The sequence below is a fragment of the Ammodytes marinus genome (assembly GCF_949987685.1).
Source record: "Ammodytes marinus genome assembly, chromosome: 6".
NCBI lineage: Eukaryota > Metazoa > Chordata > Actinopteri > Uranoscopiformes > Ammodytidae > Ammodytes > Ammodytes marinus.
Genome location: NC_137235.1, coordinates 33,792,998 through 33,814,484, shown reverse-complemented (window position 1 = coordinate 33,814,484; position 21,487 = coordinate 33,792,998). Strand labels below are relative to the sequence as shown.

At 41.6% G+C, this 21,487-nt stretch overlaps 1 protein-coding gene across 2 annotated transcripts; it reads left to right on the top strand.

Moving 5' to 3' along the window:
- The first annotated feature begins 4,245 nt into the window (after positions 1 to 4,245).
- mvb12a (multivesicular body subunit 12A) lies at positions 4,246 to 19,954 on the top strand. Of its 2 annotated transcripts, none has more exons than XM_080029389.1 (10): positions 4,246 to 4,368; positions 5,487 to 5,576; positions 8,321 to 8,404; positions 8,529 to 8,628; positions 9,612 to 9,741; positions 10,853 to 10,993; positions 17,562 to 17,671; positions 17,776 to 17,834; positions 17,966 to 18,031; positions 18,342 to 19,954. In XM_080029389.1, exons 2-10 carry the CDS (start codon positions 5,487 to 5,489, stop codon positions 18,426 to 18,428), a joined length of 867 nt encoding a protein of 288 aa, XP_079885515.1. In that variant the 5' UTR covers positions 4,246 to 4,368; the 3' UTR covers positions 18,429 to 19,954. The 2 variants fall into 2 exon arrangements, with proteins under 2 accessions (XP_079885515.1, XP_079885516.1); XM_080029390.1 differs by having other exon boundaries at positions 4,352 to 4,483.
- Positions 19,955 to 21,487: the final 1,533 nt, after the last annotated feature.

The window sequence follows — 21,487 nt, the reverse complement described above, 5'->3', positions numbered from 1 at the left end:
CCGCTGTCAAGCCACACCGGATGAGAAAAGACTACTTCCGCTTAAAGGTTTCCAACTAATAGGCTACAAGCACGTTATAATGATAACCGGCAAATTATTTTGCAATCCATTCAAACTTTGCTAGTTATTTTGTGCAGTGATGCCCAATGTGTGTATCAAACATAGGCCTACACATTGGATAAGTGGCAAGTAGCCAGACACTCTGATAAAGTTAGCCATGACCTATGTAGGCTACGGGGGTCCTAAAGTGCAAAACAAAAGGGCAAATAGGAATAGAAAACAACAAAACACAACGGCCAATATCAGCCTGAATGATCATGAACAATCACAAAAGACAATGGCGACTTGGAAAACAAAAATAAATCGCCTGTGTTATTGTGGAATGTTAAAGCTATAGTGTGTGACTTCTGTTGCTCCCAATAAGGAATTCTGAGTAATAAAAATACCACTGTCGGTGCATCTATGACACCATGCAGTTTGTGAATGCTGCCAATGCCATACTGAGAAATAAATAGAAAGGTTTTTGGAGCTGATCAACTTTGTGTCAACTTGTTTTGCGATGGCTTGAATGCAACCAACGTTCATTTATATGAAAAGGTTACGCACTCTAGCTTTAAAGTTGTTGTGTCTTTTTGCGTTGTGTTTGTCTTGTGATTTGTCTTCGTGATTTCAAGATTCAATATGGTTTTATTGTCATATGCACGACAATTACAGAGCAGTCACTGGCAATGAAATTCTTTAGTCTTGGGATTTCCTATTAGCTGTTTTGTGATTTGTTGTTGTGTTTTCCTATTTGCCACCGTGGCCTACATAGGCTATTTAGTGCAGGGCTGCATTACCTTTAAATCGGCATGTTTCTGTTGCATGGTGTATCCGTTAGCTTTGCCATTAATATGGTAATGTTATTATGCAATTTAAGCAAGACAGAATGAAATAGTCACAGACATACCCTACAAAAGGCTGCGGAAGAGCAAACCATAAAAAAAACTCTATTCTATGAAACTTTACTCAGACTGTTTGTTCCCTTGCAAACACATTTAACCTGCACAGAAAATATACTGTTGTTGTTGAGTGGCTGCTGTAGAGTATGATTTGAGCGTTTTAGTAGGCCTACTTTTATTTTGAAAGCCACGTTGATTAAATTCCGGTCTCGTTCCGGCTGTTTCTGGCTGCTTTGACGCAGCTCTCCATCAGTATGTCGGCGGGCTCCGGGGAATGCTGCAGTTTGACTAGAAACCGCGAAGAGGCCATCATTTCTCCATGGAAACATTGTTGTTGTTGATGATGATGCGATCGACACTAATACAAACCGTGTGTGTGTGTGTGTGTGTGTGTGTGTGTGTGTGTGTGTGTGTGTGTGTGTGTGTGTGTGTGTGTGTGTGCGCGCGCGTGTGTGCGTGTGCGTGCGTGTGTGCGTGTGTGCGTGTGTGTGTGTGTGTGTGTGTGTTAGGACATTTTAGTATAGGCAATCTAAAAGCTGCTATTGTTCCTACAGTCTGCATTCCTGATGCACATTATTGAGTTGGTGACCTCATCGTTACTGCATAGTATTGTCTCTAATTGAATTATATTTACGTGACATTACATCCAATTTTTTTTGTGCCAATTTTTATATAGGCCTAAACTTTTCTTTATAAATACTTAGCCTAAATGGATTTTTTTTGTACACTCATTAAGCACTATCTTATAATGGTTTGTTATTCTGAATGATTATGTCTTGATTTCTTGAAATTAAGATAGAGGAACTTTCTCTCAAATATTAGACTCTAGTTGTATCGGGTTGGTGCTGAAATATGACGTATCTTCCTCAACATAATAGGCCTAATAATGATATCAATAAGTGGATTGTGTGAGGTGGCTATTGACTATACTGTAATGCTAGTAATATATAACACCAAATACTTAGGTTTATTATTTTTAAGATTTGGATTTTCTCTGCATTCTCCTTTTCCCATTCCAGCAAATATTAGTCTTACCTACAGTATATTTACTTCAAATAAATGTCCTTTAAATGTGTCCATGACATTGATTCGGTGGAGCATTAGACAACCCCCATTTTCTTTCAGGATGACTGGCCATAGTGGAGTTTCACACACTCAGACTCATCCTGTTCCTTAGTAAACATATTGTGGGGAAGGCCTGTATGTCTGTGTGGTGGTTCCCAGAAAAAAACAGCATTTTCTTCCAGTCAATTCAGTGGGATGTAGACCCCATGCTTTTGTGCGTTTGTGTGTAGACATGAGCTTAGTGCAGTAAACCGGCCTGATGGAAAAAGATGAATGAATCCCCCAGCATAGTAGGAAGTACCAGACATCTCAACCTGCTCTCTCACTCAGTCTATCACTCTCATATTTACTACCGCCTCGCACACAGGCAGCTGCATGCTCCCCCAACACGCAGACACACAGATGTGCATAGCGTTCAGACGCACGCAGAGGCCCCTCACTGGCAATTTGCCTCTTTTCCCTTTTGTTTTGGTCTCAGCAGATTACAGCTGGCTCATTCTCATTAATTGGCCAATCAGCCAATAAAGCTAAATGCCCTGAATAAACACTAATTTCCATTTCCAGTGAAATGGAACAGTCCACCCGCTCAAGCCCCCCAGCCCCCCTACAACCACCCCCTGTGGTCTGCTCTGCGTGTTGCCATGCCAACCGGGACCCGAGCACCTCATGGATGCTCCAATCAAGCGTCTCTCTCCCTCTCAATTTCACACATGTACACACAACATTAAAGCGGATTAAGAGGAGCGTCTGTGTCTGTTATCGATGTGGATTGTCTGTAGCTATCAAGGGGCTTTTTCTCGAATGAAATTTGGAACTGAAATATTTATATGGTGCAAGCCAGTGTGTGCGGCCGTCTCTGCAGGCAAAATTATAAACAAAGGTTAAGAGTCCTTATTTTATAGGTAGCCTGAGCCTATAAGTTGTTATTTTTCCTGGGTTGTTCTTTGTGTGCATTGACTACAAATTAAATATTATATCTCTGAAGCTGACCCCTGTGCTGTTGAGAATACTAACACATCGTTTATATTAAAACCCTGCCTTTAAGGATAAGGCTGGGGAAATACTTTTTCTTATTGTCAATGCTTTCTGTCTTCCCCTCCCCTTTCTCTGGCACTCAGCTCCTCTAAGTAATTTCCTAAAGAAGCTGAGCAAAGCAAAAATTATTCAGTCAGGGGTAAATAGTGCATTTGTTGGGCAGGGTTTTTCTACACATTTAGCCTTTTTAGCTCCCTGAAGCAAATTGGTAGGACTATATGTGATATTGGGCTGTATAAATAAAATTGACTCAACTTGACTTAGTGAATATTTATGGCATCAGAACCGTGTGTGTGTGTGTGTTGGGGGGAGGATTCAAAACAGCCAACTCAGTGGCCATGTTCATGGTAATGCAGGGACATGTCAGCCAGTCCAATGATGAATGTGTTTTTAATTGAACAGCAATGGAGGACTATGGCGCAGAGGAATATATTACACCCGGCTTTGGCTATAGTTCTAAACATGCAGTAGCCTAGTCTTACTGTAGACCTATTGTATAGGCTCAATTGCTAATTGTTGGTTATTGGTCTTGTTAGTGAAAAGGAGAAAATAAAGAAGAAAAAAACATAGGCTAACACATATCATTAGCCCTATTGTTTGAACCATAACAGTGTGTTTTTGTATTTTTATTACAAGCCTTGACTCACATCTTCCCCTTGCCCTTTGAAACCCCCGTTCCCTACAATTAATTCCTCTCTCTCTCTCATCCCCTGCTCTCTTAATAGGCCTATGCCCCACTCACACACACACGCACACGCACCTTCCCCACCTCTTGTCACCCTAATTCATTATCCTCCTCTCACTCTCTCCTTTCCTCCACCCCAGTCTGCCCTGCTCACCCTCATTTTCATGCAAATGAGAATCGATCCTCCTCTCAGCACCCCTCTGGCCACACACCAGTTCTTGCTAGAGCAAAACAAGCAAAATGTTTATTTCTTCATTTGTGTTTTGAATAGCCTACATCAACAACACAAACCCCCATTATTTCAATGTAACCGTTCGTGTAGGCTACACCACGAGCCAAAGATAATGCATTTTTAATGGTAGCTGAAAGATTGGACGACCGAGAGTCTCTCTCGCTCTTTATAGGTCCATGGTCTCTCTCTGCCTGTTGTATCGCTGCCATCTTGTGTTCAGACTTCAATAGGTGGTCACTTCTGACGTCTCGCCCCCGGGGGTTGACGGGAGTTGGAGTCAGAAAGGGTTCAGTAAGCCTACTTCCTGCTTTGACAAGGAAGACCAAGAAATTGCGGCTATTGACTTAAAAAGTTGTTCGCCTGGCCACACCGTTTCACCGCGAAGAAACAGACGTGAATATAGAGACAGAGTGAGTAGGCTATGTGTTTTCAGCATTTTATCAGTCGACTCGGCACATATCTTTAAGATAATTGTTTTAACAAGAAGCGGCGAAGTTTCGTCGATGGAACAGTTGTTGCTGTTAGGTGAGCTGGGCTACATGGAAAATAACTCGAGTCTGGTCTTGTAATTCTGTATGGATGATATCGGCTACTCAGGTCTATTCTTAGGAATAGGCCTACGTCTGTAACCTATACGTGTGAGTTTGATTTGGAAAGGAAAAAAGTGTGATAATGCGGATGACAGGAGTTGTTTGTAAAGCAATTAAACTGTCAAAACTCAGTCACGAGTGATTTGAGCTACCTGCTTCTGACCGTCAGCAATTGTTCCCCCGCCCTGATAACAAATGATTCTTCAGACAATAACAATGTGTTCCATGACATAAGTGAATAAGTAGCATATCTCCAATAACTCCTAGGCGGCTGAGTTCAAATTTCACTCTTAACAAGTAGGCCTAGGCTAATTTGTTTTCTGGCATCTGTCAATTTTGTTCATTTAAATTCCATTTGTCGGCATAGCCTATACTCTCATATTTTCCTTCCTTTTTTCTTTTAAATTAAGGGGTCAAGAGTAGATAGGCCTATCTTTTAATCTCAAACAATAAAGGTGTCCAATGCATGACCACTGTGGGTAATGTTACATGTAGCAGAAATTAATTATGATTATGACTATTTTCACCTTAATTTAATGTTGTAGCCTTCTTTGATTTGTCAGGTATGTCAAAACAGACCCCTGCCTGTTCATTTCAAATACATGCATTTTATCTTTATGTCCTAGGCAGTGTATCTACCAGGGGGTAACATGTATTCGTAGACTGCATGGTAGCTTGTTTACTTTTGTCAGCCATCACTTCTCCCAGAGAAGCAAACCCCATCCACAGTCCACACACACGTGAAATGACGTAATGAGAATCTCTGCTCCAAAAGCAGCGTAGGTTTTATAAAAACCTCCTTTGGCAAGGAAAAGACTGACAAGATAGCTTTTACATATATTTTGCCGGCACCAACAACACACAATTACATTGCTGACTTCCCTTCCAGAACCCTTCTCCCTTCCCTCATTAACTGTTTTAATTGTTCTCTTCCTCAGATGTCTCTGATGGACGGTGGGGCCGTCCGGCCAATAACGGCAGTTGCGTGGACTTCCAACTCCAGCACCTGCCCCAAAGATTTCACCCTGGTAGGGAGGGAGGGAGATATAGATCAAAGGTTTATAGGATTGTCCATACGCAAGTGTGCAGTGAAAACGTTATTTTTTTTGTTTTTCCACAATCTCTTGTCTTCAATGATGTTATGATGATTTTATGCTCTGTAAGGTGACCCTGGGTGTCATGAAAGGCGCCTCTAAATTAAATGTATTATTATTATTATATTAAACTATTTATAAACCTCCCAATTAGGAAAGGACCCAGGTTGTTTGACATATCACTCAACAGTGACCATGACCTTGACCAGTATGTGAAATTGTTAAAAGTTGTGTGGAAAATAGTATAAATCTTCCCTTTCTTGCTTTGCTCACTGGCAACCTGAAAGACCTGCTCCCCAGTCTGTGCTATGATGTACTGTGTGCAATAACCAATACTGATTAAAGTGTTGACATTAAAAGAAGCCTTTATGTACCCAGACAAGTTACTAACAGGGTGCCATGATCTCTCTCTACGGCCTCCACACACATCCTACCTCTACTGCGCGTCTACCTCGCGTCTGCGTCAGACTTTTTGTCACTGACCGTGTAATCAACCTAGAGCGGGCACACATCCAACCTCAGACGCACTGCTGATGCGCGTCGGAGGCACGTCTGACTCTGCAGCGACGCTCCCCTTTACCTCAGGAGGCTCGCCTATTTTTTTCAGAGAGCCTCTCTCGGGTCTCTTTGCTTTAACTGATAGAGAAATACTCTGCTGAGAGTCATATTGACTTCATACCGGCAGCTTTCGCTGTAGTTTCACCATTTCCTGGTGTGTCCCTTTCAAAATAAAACTTCCAACAAGCGAAAATGTACGGTGGCGCTGAGCATTCACCAAATAAAAAAAGTTTCACAGCTAATGTAGCCGTTAGCACACTCAGGATCTCGTAATTACAAGAAAAGATCTCGTAATTACGAGATATTACGTAATTTATCGCAGTAAAAGACATCACAGTAATATTTACAAAGTAAGTTTTTTATTTAACCCTATATTTCTCTTTCTGTGATGTCACGAGAAAGAGAAATATAGGGTTAAAAAAACACTCTTTCTGCCTTTTCTCAGCCTAGGATGAACCGATTTTAATTTTTTTTGCACATAGGATCTCAGAATTCAATACACCTTCATATTCAAACCGGTGAAGTAGGCCTTTAAGGACCAACCATTCATCAATAAGATGGCTGTGTGTGTGTTTGTGTGCAGACGAGGTGAACCTAGCCATAGGCAAACGTAGGCAATTGCCTTGGTTTCCGGACTACAATGGGCCCCATAATCAATACAATTATTTTAAATATGTTTTGACTGTTCATTAATTAATCAGCGATCGCTTCGGGTAGCCTATACTGAGGGACAGACTTTCGGCTTTACGCCCGTGATCAGCTGCTGAGGTCCGACTGGGCTTTTCTCCTGAACAGTCCCAGTGACTGCATATCTGCGCAAAGTTGACATGGCTAATACTCATTGTCATGCCCTCCTTGTAGAACGTTCTTATGTGTTTGTATGAGTCAAGGATCACACCGAGTTTAAACGACTGCATTTAATCAAAGCATTCAATAAAACTGCGCTCCGATACAGTAACAAACAGGAGGTAAAATTGAACTAGTCCACCGGGCATTCTGATTGGATGAAGCAACACAGTACGGTGGCTCATAATGAACAAACTGCATATAATTTAACCAAATGCTAATGTAGCCGTTAGCACACTCAGGATCACGAAATTATGAGATCCTTAGGCTATCTCGTAATTACGAGATCCTGAGTGTGCTAACGGCTACATTAGCTGTGAAACTTTTTTTTATTTGGTGAATGCTCAGCGCCACAGTAAAAATGTGGGGGAAAAAAAAAATGGGGCGCACGGATTACTGTCCAGACTCAATATAAATCATATGCATCATAAATGACACGAAATAACTTAATTTTTAATGGGGATTATCTATGAAAACTCGTATGTAGAAAGATAGGGCTTTTAGAAGCAGCGCTGCAGCAGCAGCTGCTGAGACGTTCCATGTGTGAGAAAAGTCCGAGAGACGCAGCAGTAAGTTAAGGCGACGCGCTCCAGAGGTAGACGCAGGATGTGTGCAGAGGCCGTAAGCCTCAGTGAGGAGAGCAGCAGCTGTATTTGAAATGTCGTAAACCTGTATTTGAAACCTGAATTTAAGATTTAAAGTGGTTGTTTGAAAATTACGTCAGCTGACTGTACCACCTCCCCTAAAGATCCAGACAGAAAACAATTATCGGTGGGACTTGGACATTGTGATGAGTAGAGTCATCGGCTTGAGCGCCAAACATCTCTTGAAGTGTTATGGATTAAACCAACTACCATAATGACCAGCATTTTAATGATACATATTGCATTATGATCATTTTATACCCATTGGTTCTTAATTGAAACCTAATGTTTGACCCAGCTCACTCACACTTACTTTTGCCATTTTGTCTTAAAACTGCACCAAAAGCATTTGTCGTTCTCAAGCCATGTCTGCTGCTAAAAAATAGCTACATTCTCAGGAGCTGCACGGTACAAGCAACACACTGTTGTTTTTGCTGGCCAGGATGAAATTGACCTAAACCTTAAAACCTTAAAAAAAGTATAGTTGAGACAGAAACCCAACTTAAGCTTAAAGCAACCACTAACGTCATCCACTCTCTCTATGCCTCAACCTGCCTGTTTTTAGTTTAATCAGAAATGTTTGCAGTGTCAATACGCCTTTTTCCTCTCGATCTCTCTGCCCCTCTGCAGATCAGCATCACAGAAGACGGAGCAGCAGCAAACTTTACCCGAAGCTTCGCCATGAAGTCTGGATACTACCTCTGTTACAGCAAGGTAACAATCTCAGACACACAACTCGTCATTAGACAGACAATAGGGTCATGTGTGTTTCCCACCAGGCAGCCCCCTATCCTCGTCCCTCCTGTCTTCCCTAAATAGTCCCTCTATTTCTCTTTAGAACTTGGCCGGTGGTATGGTATTGTCCGACATTCAGCTTATTTCAGACAAGGACTCCATCCCTCACGGTTATTGCTATATAGCAGAGCACCTTGAAGCAAGTGAGTACACACACTTTTTTTGTCTTGCTATACTTCTACAGGTCCTTTTTTGACCTAAATCATTCGTTAGCCAGTAACCCTAACCCTAATATTATCCATCCAAACTAAAGGCCTAAACCTGATTTTAAACTTAAAGAGGACCTATGATGCTTTTTGACTTTTATGACCTATAAACGTTGTTATGATGATTCATAGTCATGCTTAACCATACTAAATTATCAAATAATGACTTACATGCATTTCGACGTATTCCCTGCTGACCGTCTGGGGTGTCTGTGCCGAGCACTAAACACTATTCTAGCCAGTCGAGAAGTCACGTCTTCAAAGCGGTCTACCCTTTGTAACTTTGTGACGTCGCATGTAACTTTGTGAAGTCACCACGCGGATGTTTCCATGTATGGTAATGCTGTTACTTCCCTGTTCGCGTCTGCCTCGCGTCTGCCTCGCGCCCTTATAGGTCCATGCTCGCGCTTCCCGCCACTGAATGTTTTCCGGAAGGAAGGTAACCAATCACAACGGAGTGGGGTTTGCAGGAGGGGGGAGGGGAGCGGAGATGGCCGATGCACAGGCGGAGGGAGCGGAGATTGCCGAAGCACACACACTCAAGTGTTGACAGGACGTGCTGGATCGCCAAAATAAGAGAAAGAGCTTCCCGAAAATCTACATAGTTTTTTGTGATGTGATTCGTGTCAGGTTGCTCTATAGCAGTGTAAAACAAGAAATTAAGACCAGAAAAGTAGTATAATAGGTCCTCTTTAAACCCATGTCTTCTTACCCTTCCCTAAGTAAAGCTGACATTTCTTCTCACATGGAAAACAATTGAAACCCACACACATACAAGTGTTTCCACATCCCCCATTACATTGATATTTGAATGCAGTCCCCATATTTGACGTCTTGTTTACTCACTGTTGATTTGCTGTGCAGCCTGATTGACATGTATATTTGTGTGTGTGTGTGTGTGTGTGTGTTTGTGTGTCCAGAGGCCTCTGTTTGGAAGAAGAAACGTGTGTGTGTGCGCGTCGTCCCGGTGGGCAGTGTGGACACAGCTGTGTTGGATATCAAACTGACAGCCAAAAGCAAAATGATGTTGCAGCACTACACATATGTGGGGTTGGTAGCATTCCCGTATACAAACATTTGACTCAAACCATTTTTTTTTATCAAGACATGTATTTTAATTAGGGCTGTCAAATTAACGCGTTAATTTCGATTAATTAATCACAGAAAAATTTACGCGATTAAAAAAATTAACGCAGATTAATCGCACTTCTATAATGCCCTTTGATCCGGTGCAAAAGTGGTGCGGAGCTGCACCTGTAGCTTTTATATGTCCATGTTGCCGGGCCGGGCGCGCGGGTAAAAGGGAGAAATGTAAAGAGTGAAGCAGGGGAAAGGGGCCGACTCGAGGGCTCTATGGACGGTTTATGGGATGCTTCGGCAAATAAACATGAAGGTAGGAAGACATCTTACTTAATTCTCCGCAGTGTCCGTGCATTATTGATTTAGTGGGTGCAACAATGTAGGCTATAGGTTCAAAACAGTAGGCCTATCTCTCAATCTTCCTCCAACTTTATTTGCAAGCTGTCTCGCACTTAAACGTGTGTGTGTGTGTGTGTGTGTGTGTGTGTGTGTGTGTGTGTGTGTGTGTGTGTGTGTGTGTGTGTGTGTGTGTGTGTGTGTGTGTGTGTGTGTGTGTGTGTGTGTGTGTGTGTGTGTGTGTGTGTGTGTGTGTGTGTGTGTGTGTGTGTGTGTGTGTGTGTGTGTGTGTGTGTGTGTGTGTGTGTGTGTGTGTCAATATTTTAGCCTATAAGTAGGCTACGAAATGGTGGCAGTGCAGCGCTGTCTGTTGTGGGAGATGGAAAGTCGTCATTTGTCTGCTTGTTTTTTTGAGAAAATTCGGCGCTAGTTCATGTATAAAGCTGGCTGAGGGGAGGAGACAGAAGTTACGAGAGACGGAGAGCGCGCGCGCGAGAGAGAGAGAGACAGAGAAACAAACTGTAGCAGGCTATACAGCTGTTTATAAACAGGTATAAAAGTGTCATAAAAGTATGCGATTAATTTAGATTAATTAATCACAGAGCCTGTAATTAATTAGATTATTTTTTTTAATCGCTTGACAGCCCTAATTTTAATTAGTTCTTTGAAGAGAACTTTCTTTCAGTACTTAATTGCTAATTTTACAGTTTTTTAATGTGTCAGTAAATGTGCCTTTTTTCTTCAGAGATATCCACGGCTATGTGCTGTGGTGCAGAAAGGGAAATTTCTCCAACCCCATGCCCCAAGCCAAGCCCCGCAGTGTCTGCCTGGACATGCGCACACTCTCACTGGAGCAGCCCTCTGCTCCTCTGCCCCTCAGACCAAGGTACTGCACTTATTCAATAAATAATAGTCAATTCCTACAGTGTGTTTTTATTAATTAACAAAATGAGTTCATTATGGGGGTGAGCAATGGAGAGGATAAGGCATATGTTAATAATATATTTTGCTTTAATTAATAATACTTAATTATAACTTATATTTTGTTGTAAATTGATGTTTATTCAGTATGCTATTATTTTTGTCTTGTTACCACAAGTTTATTCTGTCGTAAAGCGTAGCTTAGTGTTAGCCTGGTGCTACCAGACCATCGTACTTCATTTAATTTGTACAGAAGGTCTGGAAGTGCTGTAATTGGCAAACGTTCACTCACTTGGAGGCGGGTGTCTGTTGAAGTTTAAAACTATTGGATCTGCGCAGTGCCACTCTGGATTATCCAACCAATCGCATAACGTTTGGTCGTGAGCCGGCTGTTGATGGTGCGTTCAGGGAACTTGGAAATTTCAGACTTCACTACATATTGTAGTCTATGGATCTACCGGTACCTGGCAACGGTAACTTGCTAGAGCCAACGTTTAGTTATTTGGATGAGAAAGGTTGTAGGCGTCCATACTTTCCCGAGCAGATGCACTGGAACACAGACAGGTCGGAACTCGGAACTAACAAGTCGGAAGTTTCCGAGTTCCGAGCGTAAGGAAACGCAGCATTCATCTGAAACTGGAGCGCGACTTCGACCCTCATCGTTCTCAGCCACTTCCTCTGTTCGCTGATTGGATACTCAGAAATCTGTTCGGAAAAATCTCACTAATACGCCCCACCACCAGACCGACTACTGAAGGGAAAATGAAATTTGGGCGGAAGTAGGTAGGCGGGCGGAGCCAGGCTAGCTTAGTGTTGTAAACTGTTGTAAATTAGCCATGTGGGCACCTGTCGGCATCTCTGCATTGTTATTGAAGTATCGGAGCAGGACAGGAGCTTCACTTTTCTGACCGTAGCTAATCATATATTTTTTGTTCATTGTGGATTACTTTTGATAATAAATCCAGCATTTTTCATTTTACATCGGCCTTGGATTTTCTTTGGAGTTTTATTGCCTTACGAAAAAGCACAAGTACAGAATCCTACCTCCTGCAAGAGTGGCAAATAGGTTGTCACTACATAAGTCAGAAAATTGCCGCGACGCACGAGGAGGATTTGGTGCTTTGGTGATTAGATGTTAGATTATAAAATTAGCTGAGATAACTTCTGCAGCAACTTAAAAAAAAGTTAAGTTTATTAGCTCAATTTGTAACATTTAAACAAGACTACTCAGTCTGTGTGAATCTCAGGACAGAGAAACAAGAGCAAATGATTAACTGAGGTTTGCATTTCATTCAAAAAAAATGTAAACTGTAAACATAGTTAAGGTAGTGTTTTTTACTATTATAGGCCAATATGAATCATATTATATGCCTTCTGTGATGCGATAACCTATAATTAATTAATGTTATTATTAGTCTACTGACTTGATTTCTTTTTAAATAGCCTACAGAGACACATGTGGACATGTATTTACTGCAAATCACGGCCTTTCGCGCGGTTATGACCATACACAAGCACACTTTTTTTTTTTTTTTTTTTGGCCGGTTGGAAATCAAGGCCACCCGCTATGTAGAAGCAAAGAAGCTTTTGAACATTATTTGGTAATAATGAGTATACTATCGCCTCTGCCTACATCGAAAAAGCACTGAAATGGCCTTCAATTAGGTCAGATGATGGAGAAGCCCTCACAGAGTTTGCCATGTTCATCACCGGTTGCTGCAATACAGTTAACAGCATGGAGTACATTGAAGAAATGGATAGCCCTACTAATATGAGGATTGTCATTTCTAAGCTTCCCTTCAAGTTAAGAGAAAGGTGGAGGGGAGTTGCTTGTGACATGCAGGAAAGGACAAGTTTGAGAGCCAGGTTCACTGACTTCACTTCACTTCTCATCCTTCATTTGGCAATTTACAAGAGCCCATGTCATCAAGCCATGGAAACCAGCTAAAAGCAGGAGAAAAAGGTCCTCCAAGATTCAAGGAAAGGAAAGACACTTTTGCAACGGATGTAACCCCTGTTCCAAGCCACACAGAGCAAGGAAATAAGGATAGGGAAAATAATGCTTACAAAACAGGAGAACAATGTCTTTTTTGTCACAAAGCTGGACATAACCTGGATTTTTGCAAGCTCATCAAACAGAAGCCTCACAAGGAAAAGATGGATTTCCTTAAATCCAAAGGTGTGTGCTTCGGATGCCTTTCACAGGGTCACTTAAGCAAAGGCTGTCAACAAAGTCAAACATGTTCTCAGAAACACCCCACCATCCTGCACTTCAACAAAGGTGAGTCAGCAGCTCCCTCTGCTGGCGAAAGCAGGAATGTCGAGTAATCAGTTGCCAATTCCTCGCCCACAACAGATAGTGAAACGTGTGGTTGCACTGGGGCCGGGGAATCAGCCTGTTCTCTCTCAATCGTTCCAGTGAAAGTCAGATGTTTGAGGAGCAACAAAACAGTTGAGTCATACGCATTCTTAGACCCAGGCAGTACTGGAACTTTCTGCTCAGAGGAGTTAATGAGGAACCTAAAGGTAACAGGGAAAAAGGCCAACATTTTGCTCCGCACCATGGGAAAAGAGGAGACAGTCAGTACACATACTGTCATGGGGCTTGAGGTCAGCGGTTTGGATGACAACTTTTTGAAGCTACCACAAGTCTTCTCACAAGCAGATATTCCTGTAAAAAAGGAGAACATTCCACAGCAGAGCGATGTGGGCAAGTGGCCTCATTTGAGGGAGGTTCAGCTCAAGCAGATTGACGAGGCTATTGGTTTGTTAATAGGAACAAACGTACCGAAAGTGCTTGAGCCTTGGAAGGTTATTCACAGTGAGGGTGGCGGCCCTTATGCCGTTTTAGGCTGGACAATCAATGGACCTTTGTTGAGAGGAGGAAATAGAAATAAAGACAACACTGAATGGCCACAGGTAACAGTAAACAGGATCTCAGTGGCAAAGCTGGAAGAGCTCACTCAGTAGCAAATGAAGTTTGACTTTCCCAAGCATCAGCTGACTGAGAAGTTGGAAATTTCTAGCGAGGACAGTAGGGCTGGCCCGAATTATTCGAATATTCGAATACTCGTTCGGAAAATTAGTATTCGGAGCTTAAATTAGTATTCGGAGCTTCGTTTTTATAATTTTTTTTTTTTCTTCAACATTTTTTTTTTGCAAGAAGCTAGTACTGCAATATAATGTCATCAAATAATTTTATATTTGGATATAAAAGTTAGTAATATTGTAGTAGTAGTAGTAGTAGTATTGCTCATTTAGGAGGATATTACATCACTAATAGGCCTTTCACACCGCTGCAAAATCGGCGCTAGTTCTGGGCTTGTTCGGAGTTAGAGCCAGTGTTTTGGTTTCACACCGCCAGAGAGCCTGCTCTGGGCCGTAAAAACCGGGGGAACTCATACCCCAGGATTGAGCAGGGTTTGGGTAGAACTGCTTGCGCCAGCGGCCGGGGGAGGGATTATCCTGACCAACCAGAGCAACTCAAACCTCATGCCCGCCATATTTAAAAACACCGCTACTACGAGACGTAAACATAACATAATTACCGAACGTAGCGATCAAATTGACCGGCGAGAATACGCTGTATGGGTCCTGTTTGGTTAAGAAAGCAAAGCGAGAGCCAACACGTGTAAAAATAAGACGTATTCGCCGCTGTTGTTGTGCTTAAAGCTAGCGGTAGCTTTAGCGTTAGCCACAAGAGCAGCGGCGTTGGGTGACGTACACACACGTTTACAGTGACGTCATGACGTTGCTCTCTTGCCGGCTCCATGGCTGTCTCCGGTCGATGTGAAACCAACCGGTTCATAACTGGGATAAGGCTGTAACCAGTTTTGAACTGACCCCAACACCAGCCTGGAACTGACTCTTGGTTCATTTTGGTGTGAAAGGCCTATAAGTGTCATAGCGCATTCATTACTTCACCTCCGAGCGCGTAAATCTTCAACAAAATATGCAGATACTGTCAAAATCGGTTCCAGGGAGTATATAGGGATTATTAACGTTTTTTTTTAATAAAAAAAAAAAAATGTTATGTTGTTTTTGATGGTGTGTTTTTCTGGAACGAATATTCGCTCGGAAAAACCAACGAATATTCAAAGCCTGAAAAATGGCATTCGGGCCAGCCCTAGAGGACAGACAGTTCATGGACTCGGTATCACAATCAGTGAAGCTGCACGAAAGCCATTACAGCATCAGTCTTCCCTTAAAGAAAAATCACATGACATTCCCAAACAACCGTGCTGTGGCAGTGCGGAAGGAAGTGCAGAAGTTGCAGAAAGAGTGGACTGAGACTAAACGGAAAGCCATGGAGCTTCAGCGCTCGCTAGAAGCGGAGAAAGCAGGGGCTAGAACACTACAAGAGGAATTAAAGACAAAAGCAGCTGCTCTGAGTGACATTCAGCAGCAGTTGGAGCGCAGTGAGCAGGAGAAAGCTGCTCTGAAGGTCAACCTGGATAAGGCCTTCCAGGAGGGAAAGACTAAGCACGCAGAGCTGGACAGGAAAGCTCAGAGTCTGGTAGTAGATCTACAGAAGTCCCAACAGGAAAAGGAGGCTCAAAAGAAGGAGCTGGCCTCCAAGCAGGAGAGCTTAGGGAAGGTTAGTAAGGCCCTGAAAGAGAGCCAGAGTCAGCTGGACACAGAGAGGAAGAATCACAAGACAGCCATGGTGGAGAAGGAAAAGTCAAATGAAAAGGCCAGACAGGAGCTTCTTAAGAGTAATGAGGCTGCCAACAAGTCAATGAAAGAATCTAAAGAGCAGATGAGAGAGGCAGAGAAGAAGCTGAAAGCGCAGCTGACCGCATTGGAGCAGCAGCACTCAAAGACTCAAGAGGCCCTTAAGGTAAAAGAGAATCAGTCGGAGAAGCTGCGGACACAACTCTACGGCAAACAGTCTGAGGTCTCTGCCCTGCGTCAAGACCTGAAGGCATCAGAGGAGAAGCTTAACTTAGCTCAGGTGGAGCTGTCTGCTAACATGAGCCATCAGACGGGTCTGGAGTCTCGGATCCAGGAGCTGCGGACGGGCCGGGTCTCGTTGGAGCGGGCGCTGGCACAACGTGACCAGGACCTCCAGAAGCATGAAAACACTCTACAGGTCCTACACAAGCAGCAGGGTCAAGCAAAGGAGGAACTAGAGAAGGAATGGACAAAATTGGATGAGCTGAACAAAGCCAAGGGTGTTCTGGAAAAGACTAACACCAAGGTGACTTTTGAATTAAAGACACTGCTGCTTAAAAGTGTTCCTGGTGTGAAAAGAAGACTGTCCTATATATGGACATAACTTCAGTTTTTTGCATTGAAAGGAGCCAGTTGAGGTGGTTCGGGCATCTGGTAAGGATGCCCCCAGGGCGCCTCCCTAGTAGGGAGGTGTTCCAGGAGCGTCCAGCTGGAAGGAGGCCTCGGGGAAGACCCAGGACTAGGTGGAGAGATTATGTCTCCACGCTGGCCTGGGAACGCCTCGGGATCCCCCAGTCAGAGCTGGTTGATGTGGCCCGGGAAAGAGAAGTTTGGGGTTCCCTGCTGAAGCTGCTGCCCCTGCGACCCGATTTCGGATAAGCGGTTGAAGATGATGATGATGATGATGATGACTTCAGTTTTTGTGTTTTTTGAAAATTCTGTTATATGGCTCTTAGAATGTGTGAAAGATAATTGTTTTGTGGCCCACAAGAACAATTAGGGGCCGGAATGTTAGAGCCATGGAGTTGATAAGGCATATGTTAATAATATATTTTGCTTTAATTAATAATACTTAATTATAACTTATATTTAGTTGTAAATTGATGTTTATTCAGTATGCTATTATTTTTGTCTTGTTACCACAAGTTTATTCTGTCGTAAAGCGTAGCTTAGTGTTGTAAACTGTTGTAAAGGGCACCTGTCGGCATCTCTGCATTGTTATTGAAGTATCGGAGCAGGACAGGAGCTTCACTTTTCTGACCGTAGCTAATCGTATATTTTTTGTTCATTGTGGATTTCTTTTGATAATAAATCCAGCATTTTTAATTTTACATCGGCCTTGTAAATGGTAAATGGACTTGACTTATATAGCGCTTTTCTAGCCGATTTTCTCAGCCCCAAAGCGCTTTACATATCTTACCACATTCACCCATTCATACACCGATGGCAGTAGCTGCCATGCAAGGCGCTCTCTGAACCATCGGGAGCAATTTGGGGTTCAGTGTCTTTCCCAGGGACACTTCGACATGTGGCGGGTAGGCGGGGAATCCAAATACAATGTGGCTTGTATTTTATTTGGAGTTTTATTGCCTTACAAAAAAGCACGAGTACAGAATCCTACGTCCTGCAAGAGTGGCAAATAGGTTGTCACTACAGGGGGATATGATTTTGGCTCCTCTGGCACACAGGTGTTTAATTCCAGACATTAATGACAAAACATCTCTTTTATACAAATAAAATATATTTAAATTGGTGTGCTCAAAAATAGGAGAGAATTTAGATTTTTATAATCCTACAGTATAGTGTAGTTTGCATGCCTGGAGATGTTTTATTAAATATCTATCGATTTGTCTCCTCAGCAACCCTCCTCGTCAGATGCCAAACAATAAACTGAGTCAGAGACGCTACAGCCTCCACACCAAGGACAACTCGGACAAACCTGCTGACAGCAATTTCCAGGGAATTACAGGTACACACAGACAGGGAAAACCTATTACTTGTTCTAACACCAGCCAACCCACTCAACCATAACCTTCTCTCTCTCGCTCTCTCTCTCTCTCTCTCTCTCTGCAGCTCTAGACGGAGTTCCCTTCAGCCTTCACCCGAAGTTTGACATTAATACGAACAGCGCGGTACATTTGACATCTTCATTTACACTCAACTGATGGATTCAAATGCAATCAATTGATCTTTCTTCTGTCCTTTTCACCCCCAACATAAACATTTATTGACCATTACTTTCTCTTTGTCCATCCCTCTCTAGAGTCTTCAGCTGAACTCCCAGTTGCACAACATTCGCATAAAATCCGTACAAGACATTGAAAATGAGGTAGGGTCACATTTGACTCTCACCCTGCGTTCCAATACCCATACTTTCATACTATATAGTATGCCAGAAAAAGATTTAGGATGTCCCAATACATACACGTCAATTGTAGTATGCTGAAAATACATAAATGCCCCACTAACTCCAATAGCATTTTGGAGTATCTGTCTTTATTCTTAGTATATAGTGTAGTAAAAATAAAAAGTGTGTGATTTGGAACACAGGGTCATATTCAGCTGTGTGATTTATAAATTAAGTATGTATTTTTTTCCTGATATAGAGAATATACTGTGTTTTTGATTTTTTTCTTTAGTACAACTACACTTTCACTGTAGAGGATTCTGCCGCAAAGAGGACCAGACCGTCGATATCGACAGAAGATGCCCCATCAGCTCAGTGATGGCATCGGGGACGTAACAATCTCACGTCACGGTACAGATGGAGGATGATCATTCCTCCATTTGCATTGTATAAGCTCTTATTATTAGGCTTCAAGTTGAATTATAAGGATTCATCACAATCAATTGAAAGGTCATTTTTGGGCACTGCTGCCCTTCTACACAAGACTGACTATTACACTTCAGATGGTTTACATTGTTTGGTTGTCATGACGCAACTTTTCCTTGTCTTATCATTTTTAAATCTTTTCTCTGTCACTTTATTTCAAGTTTTCTATTTGCCAAAGAAAAAGCCGCTTTGAATGGAATTACACTTGAAATTATATTTTTCTTAACCTCTTAAGACTGGTCACCTTTCTAGGAACACAAGGTTAGAGATGTATACATAGAGACAGAGCGGAACGCGTCATAATCGGAGGCCACGCCCATCGTGGGGGAAAACAATACACAGCGCTCCATTCACTTTATATTGAATGACACCCGTATTCTGCAAACAAACTTAATACAAACTTAATACGACATGCCTTTCACAAATACACGTTACTTTCTTTAAAGCCACGACTCTTGTCTGTCTATACGAGCTGTTTTTGTGAAAAATGATTGAGTAATTTTCAATATCGAGACAACTCTTAACTAATGTATACTCATTTTAGCCTTCTGCTGTAGGCTAACCCTCACGTATACTCCATCCTCGCCAGGTCGGACGGGAAAAAACACCTCGATATTGAAAATTATTTTTCACAAAAACAGCTCGTATAGACAGACAAGAGTCGTTAACGAAAGTAAAGTTTTTTTGTTAAATGGATGTTTGATTAAGTTTTAATTAAGTTTGTTTGCAGAAGACAGGTCTCCTTCAATACAAAGTGAATGGAACGGTGTTCAAAGGTTTCCCCCACAATGGGCGTGGCCTATTTCATGCACTGTCTCTATACTATGTTCTGGTTTGAGGCTACTCACCTGAAGCATAACGCCAATTGTCTCTGCTTGTACATGCTTCATTTAAATATTTAGATGAAAATAACTCTTTATTATATCATGAAAATGCCTTTATCCAATGAGGATGTGTGCTACTTACTCTTGTGTATGTTACCCTTGAATGCTTCTCATCTAAAATTATTCAGTCTTTGAGAAATTCTTAAGGTGAGCTGAAATATAATATTATATGGTGCCTTTGTGGAGGAATTTTGCTACAGATGTTTAACTGAACTCACTTGATACTCTACCTGTCTAAATGTAGGATGTAGGGTTTTTTCATGTATAAAAAGCAGCTCGCTATCAGGTTTCTATTATTCCAAAGATGACGGTTTCCTGTTTTAAGGTGAAAAGAGAAAGGTTGTGTATTTTATCTCTGTTAGTCAAATGTAAACCTGATATGTGAGAAAAATGGGAGTCAATTTTAATTTTTTTTTTAAGGTGGAATAAGGGCCAAATATTTATCTTTGTCATTGTACACTTTATAAAGTTATGTTTAGTTGTTTTTATGGTATGTGTAGCAAATATTTATGCATGGAAAAAAATTAAAACTTGGAAAAATACTACTTTTTAGATGTTTTGGTTTTACTTACAGTACTTACTTGAGAATTGAAGACGGAATGAGAGAAAATCTATTTGAAATACATCTTGAAAATATAGGTGTGTACAATACATTATCAAGCAAGTAGGCAAGACAAGGGGAACTTTAAGGTATTGGTTGTCTTGGAGACATTGCAGTGGCTTTAACCTGAGCAGTTCAAATGAACGATCATAATGACAAAATAAAACATGGCTTGACCTATTTCTTAAAAAAAGAGTTGATTAAGCAGTTATGCAATTTCTCAGCAAGGTCTTGCTCCAACTTTTTAAATCTCTAAACCATAGCCTCTGTGGACTTGTAATAAAGGCAACACAGGGGTTGACACTAAGGTTTCAAATGCACTTGCCCATAGGGCAAGTACAGGTAATGCTTTACTTGCCCGAATGTCGTGTTCACTTGCCCAAAAAAAAAAAAAAAAACTTAAACAATGATATATACAGTAGAGGCTAATTAAATTATGCATTTTAGCTAACCTTATCTCTTAAGTGCAAACAATGCTTACTAGTCTCATCCTGACCACAAACAACCAACAACAATTCATATAAGCCTAGATATCATGACATTACACTACACCAAGAGCTTGGTCCTGCTGCAGCATCGTGAAAGGGCCTCTTTTTGCCATGCACCTGGCCCAGGGGCTCAGAAAACTCAGTCTAGCTCAGAGTCCAGCTGAATGTTAGCTTCCACAGAAAAATTTAACTTATTTTACTTATTTAAAACGGTCACATTGTGCCAAAAAGTGACCGTGTGCCATAACATGATTAAAGTCCACCATGTTAAAGCTATTGCCCAGTTATACTGTAAGTAGGGAGGAGGATCATTCATTTCTATTCATATTGATAAATGTGATGTGTTCAGGTCGGCTCAGTAAAATGATTATTAGGCAAAGGTCAATAAAATAAGAAATTTTTGTTTTTCGCGAGAAGGTTGAATAATACAGTTTGGGTAAAAAACTTGTTTTCCCAGCAAAATAAAATAATAGTAGGCCTAAATATGGAATTATGACCTGTTTAAAGTCCTATAGCTCTTAAAGCAATAATACCAGTTCTCTTTTAACAAAATAATAGAAAAGTATCAATAAAGATTTGGATTGTGGAGTCTTTATAATGGTATCAATATGAATATAAATTAATGATCCCCCTCCCTACTTACAGTGTAACTGGGAAATAGCTTTAACATGGTGGACTTTAATCATGTTATGGCACACGGTCACTTTTTGGCACAATGTGACCGTTTTAAATAAGTAAAATAAGTTAAATTTTTCTGTGGAAGCTAACATTCAGCTGGACTCTGAGCTAGACTGAGTTTTCTGAGCCCCTGGGCCAGGTGCATGGCAAAAAGAGGCCCTTTCACGATGCTGCAGCAGGACCAAGCTCTTGGTGTAGTGTGATGTCATGATATCTAGGCTTATATGAATTGTTGTTGGTTGTTTGTGGTCAGGATGAGACTAGTAAGCATTGTTTGCATTTAAGAGATAAGGTTCGCTAA

Coding starts and splice junctions, on each gene's coding strand:
- mvb12a (XM_080029389.1), top strand. CDS start 5,487: ATGTCTCTGATGGACGGTGGGGCCGTCCGGCCAATAACGGCAGTTGCG. Junction 8,405..8,528: donor ACTACCTCTGTTACAGCAAG/GTAACAATCTCA, acceptor ATTTCTCTTTAG/AACTTGGCCGGTGGTATGGT. Junction 10,994..17,561: donor CCTCTGCCCCTCAGACCAAG/GTACTGCACTTA, acceptor TTGTCTCCTCAG/CAACCCTCCTCGTCAGATGC.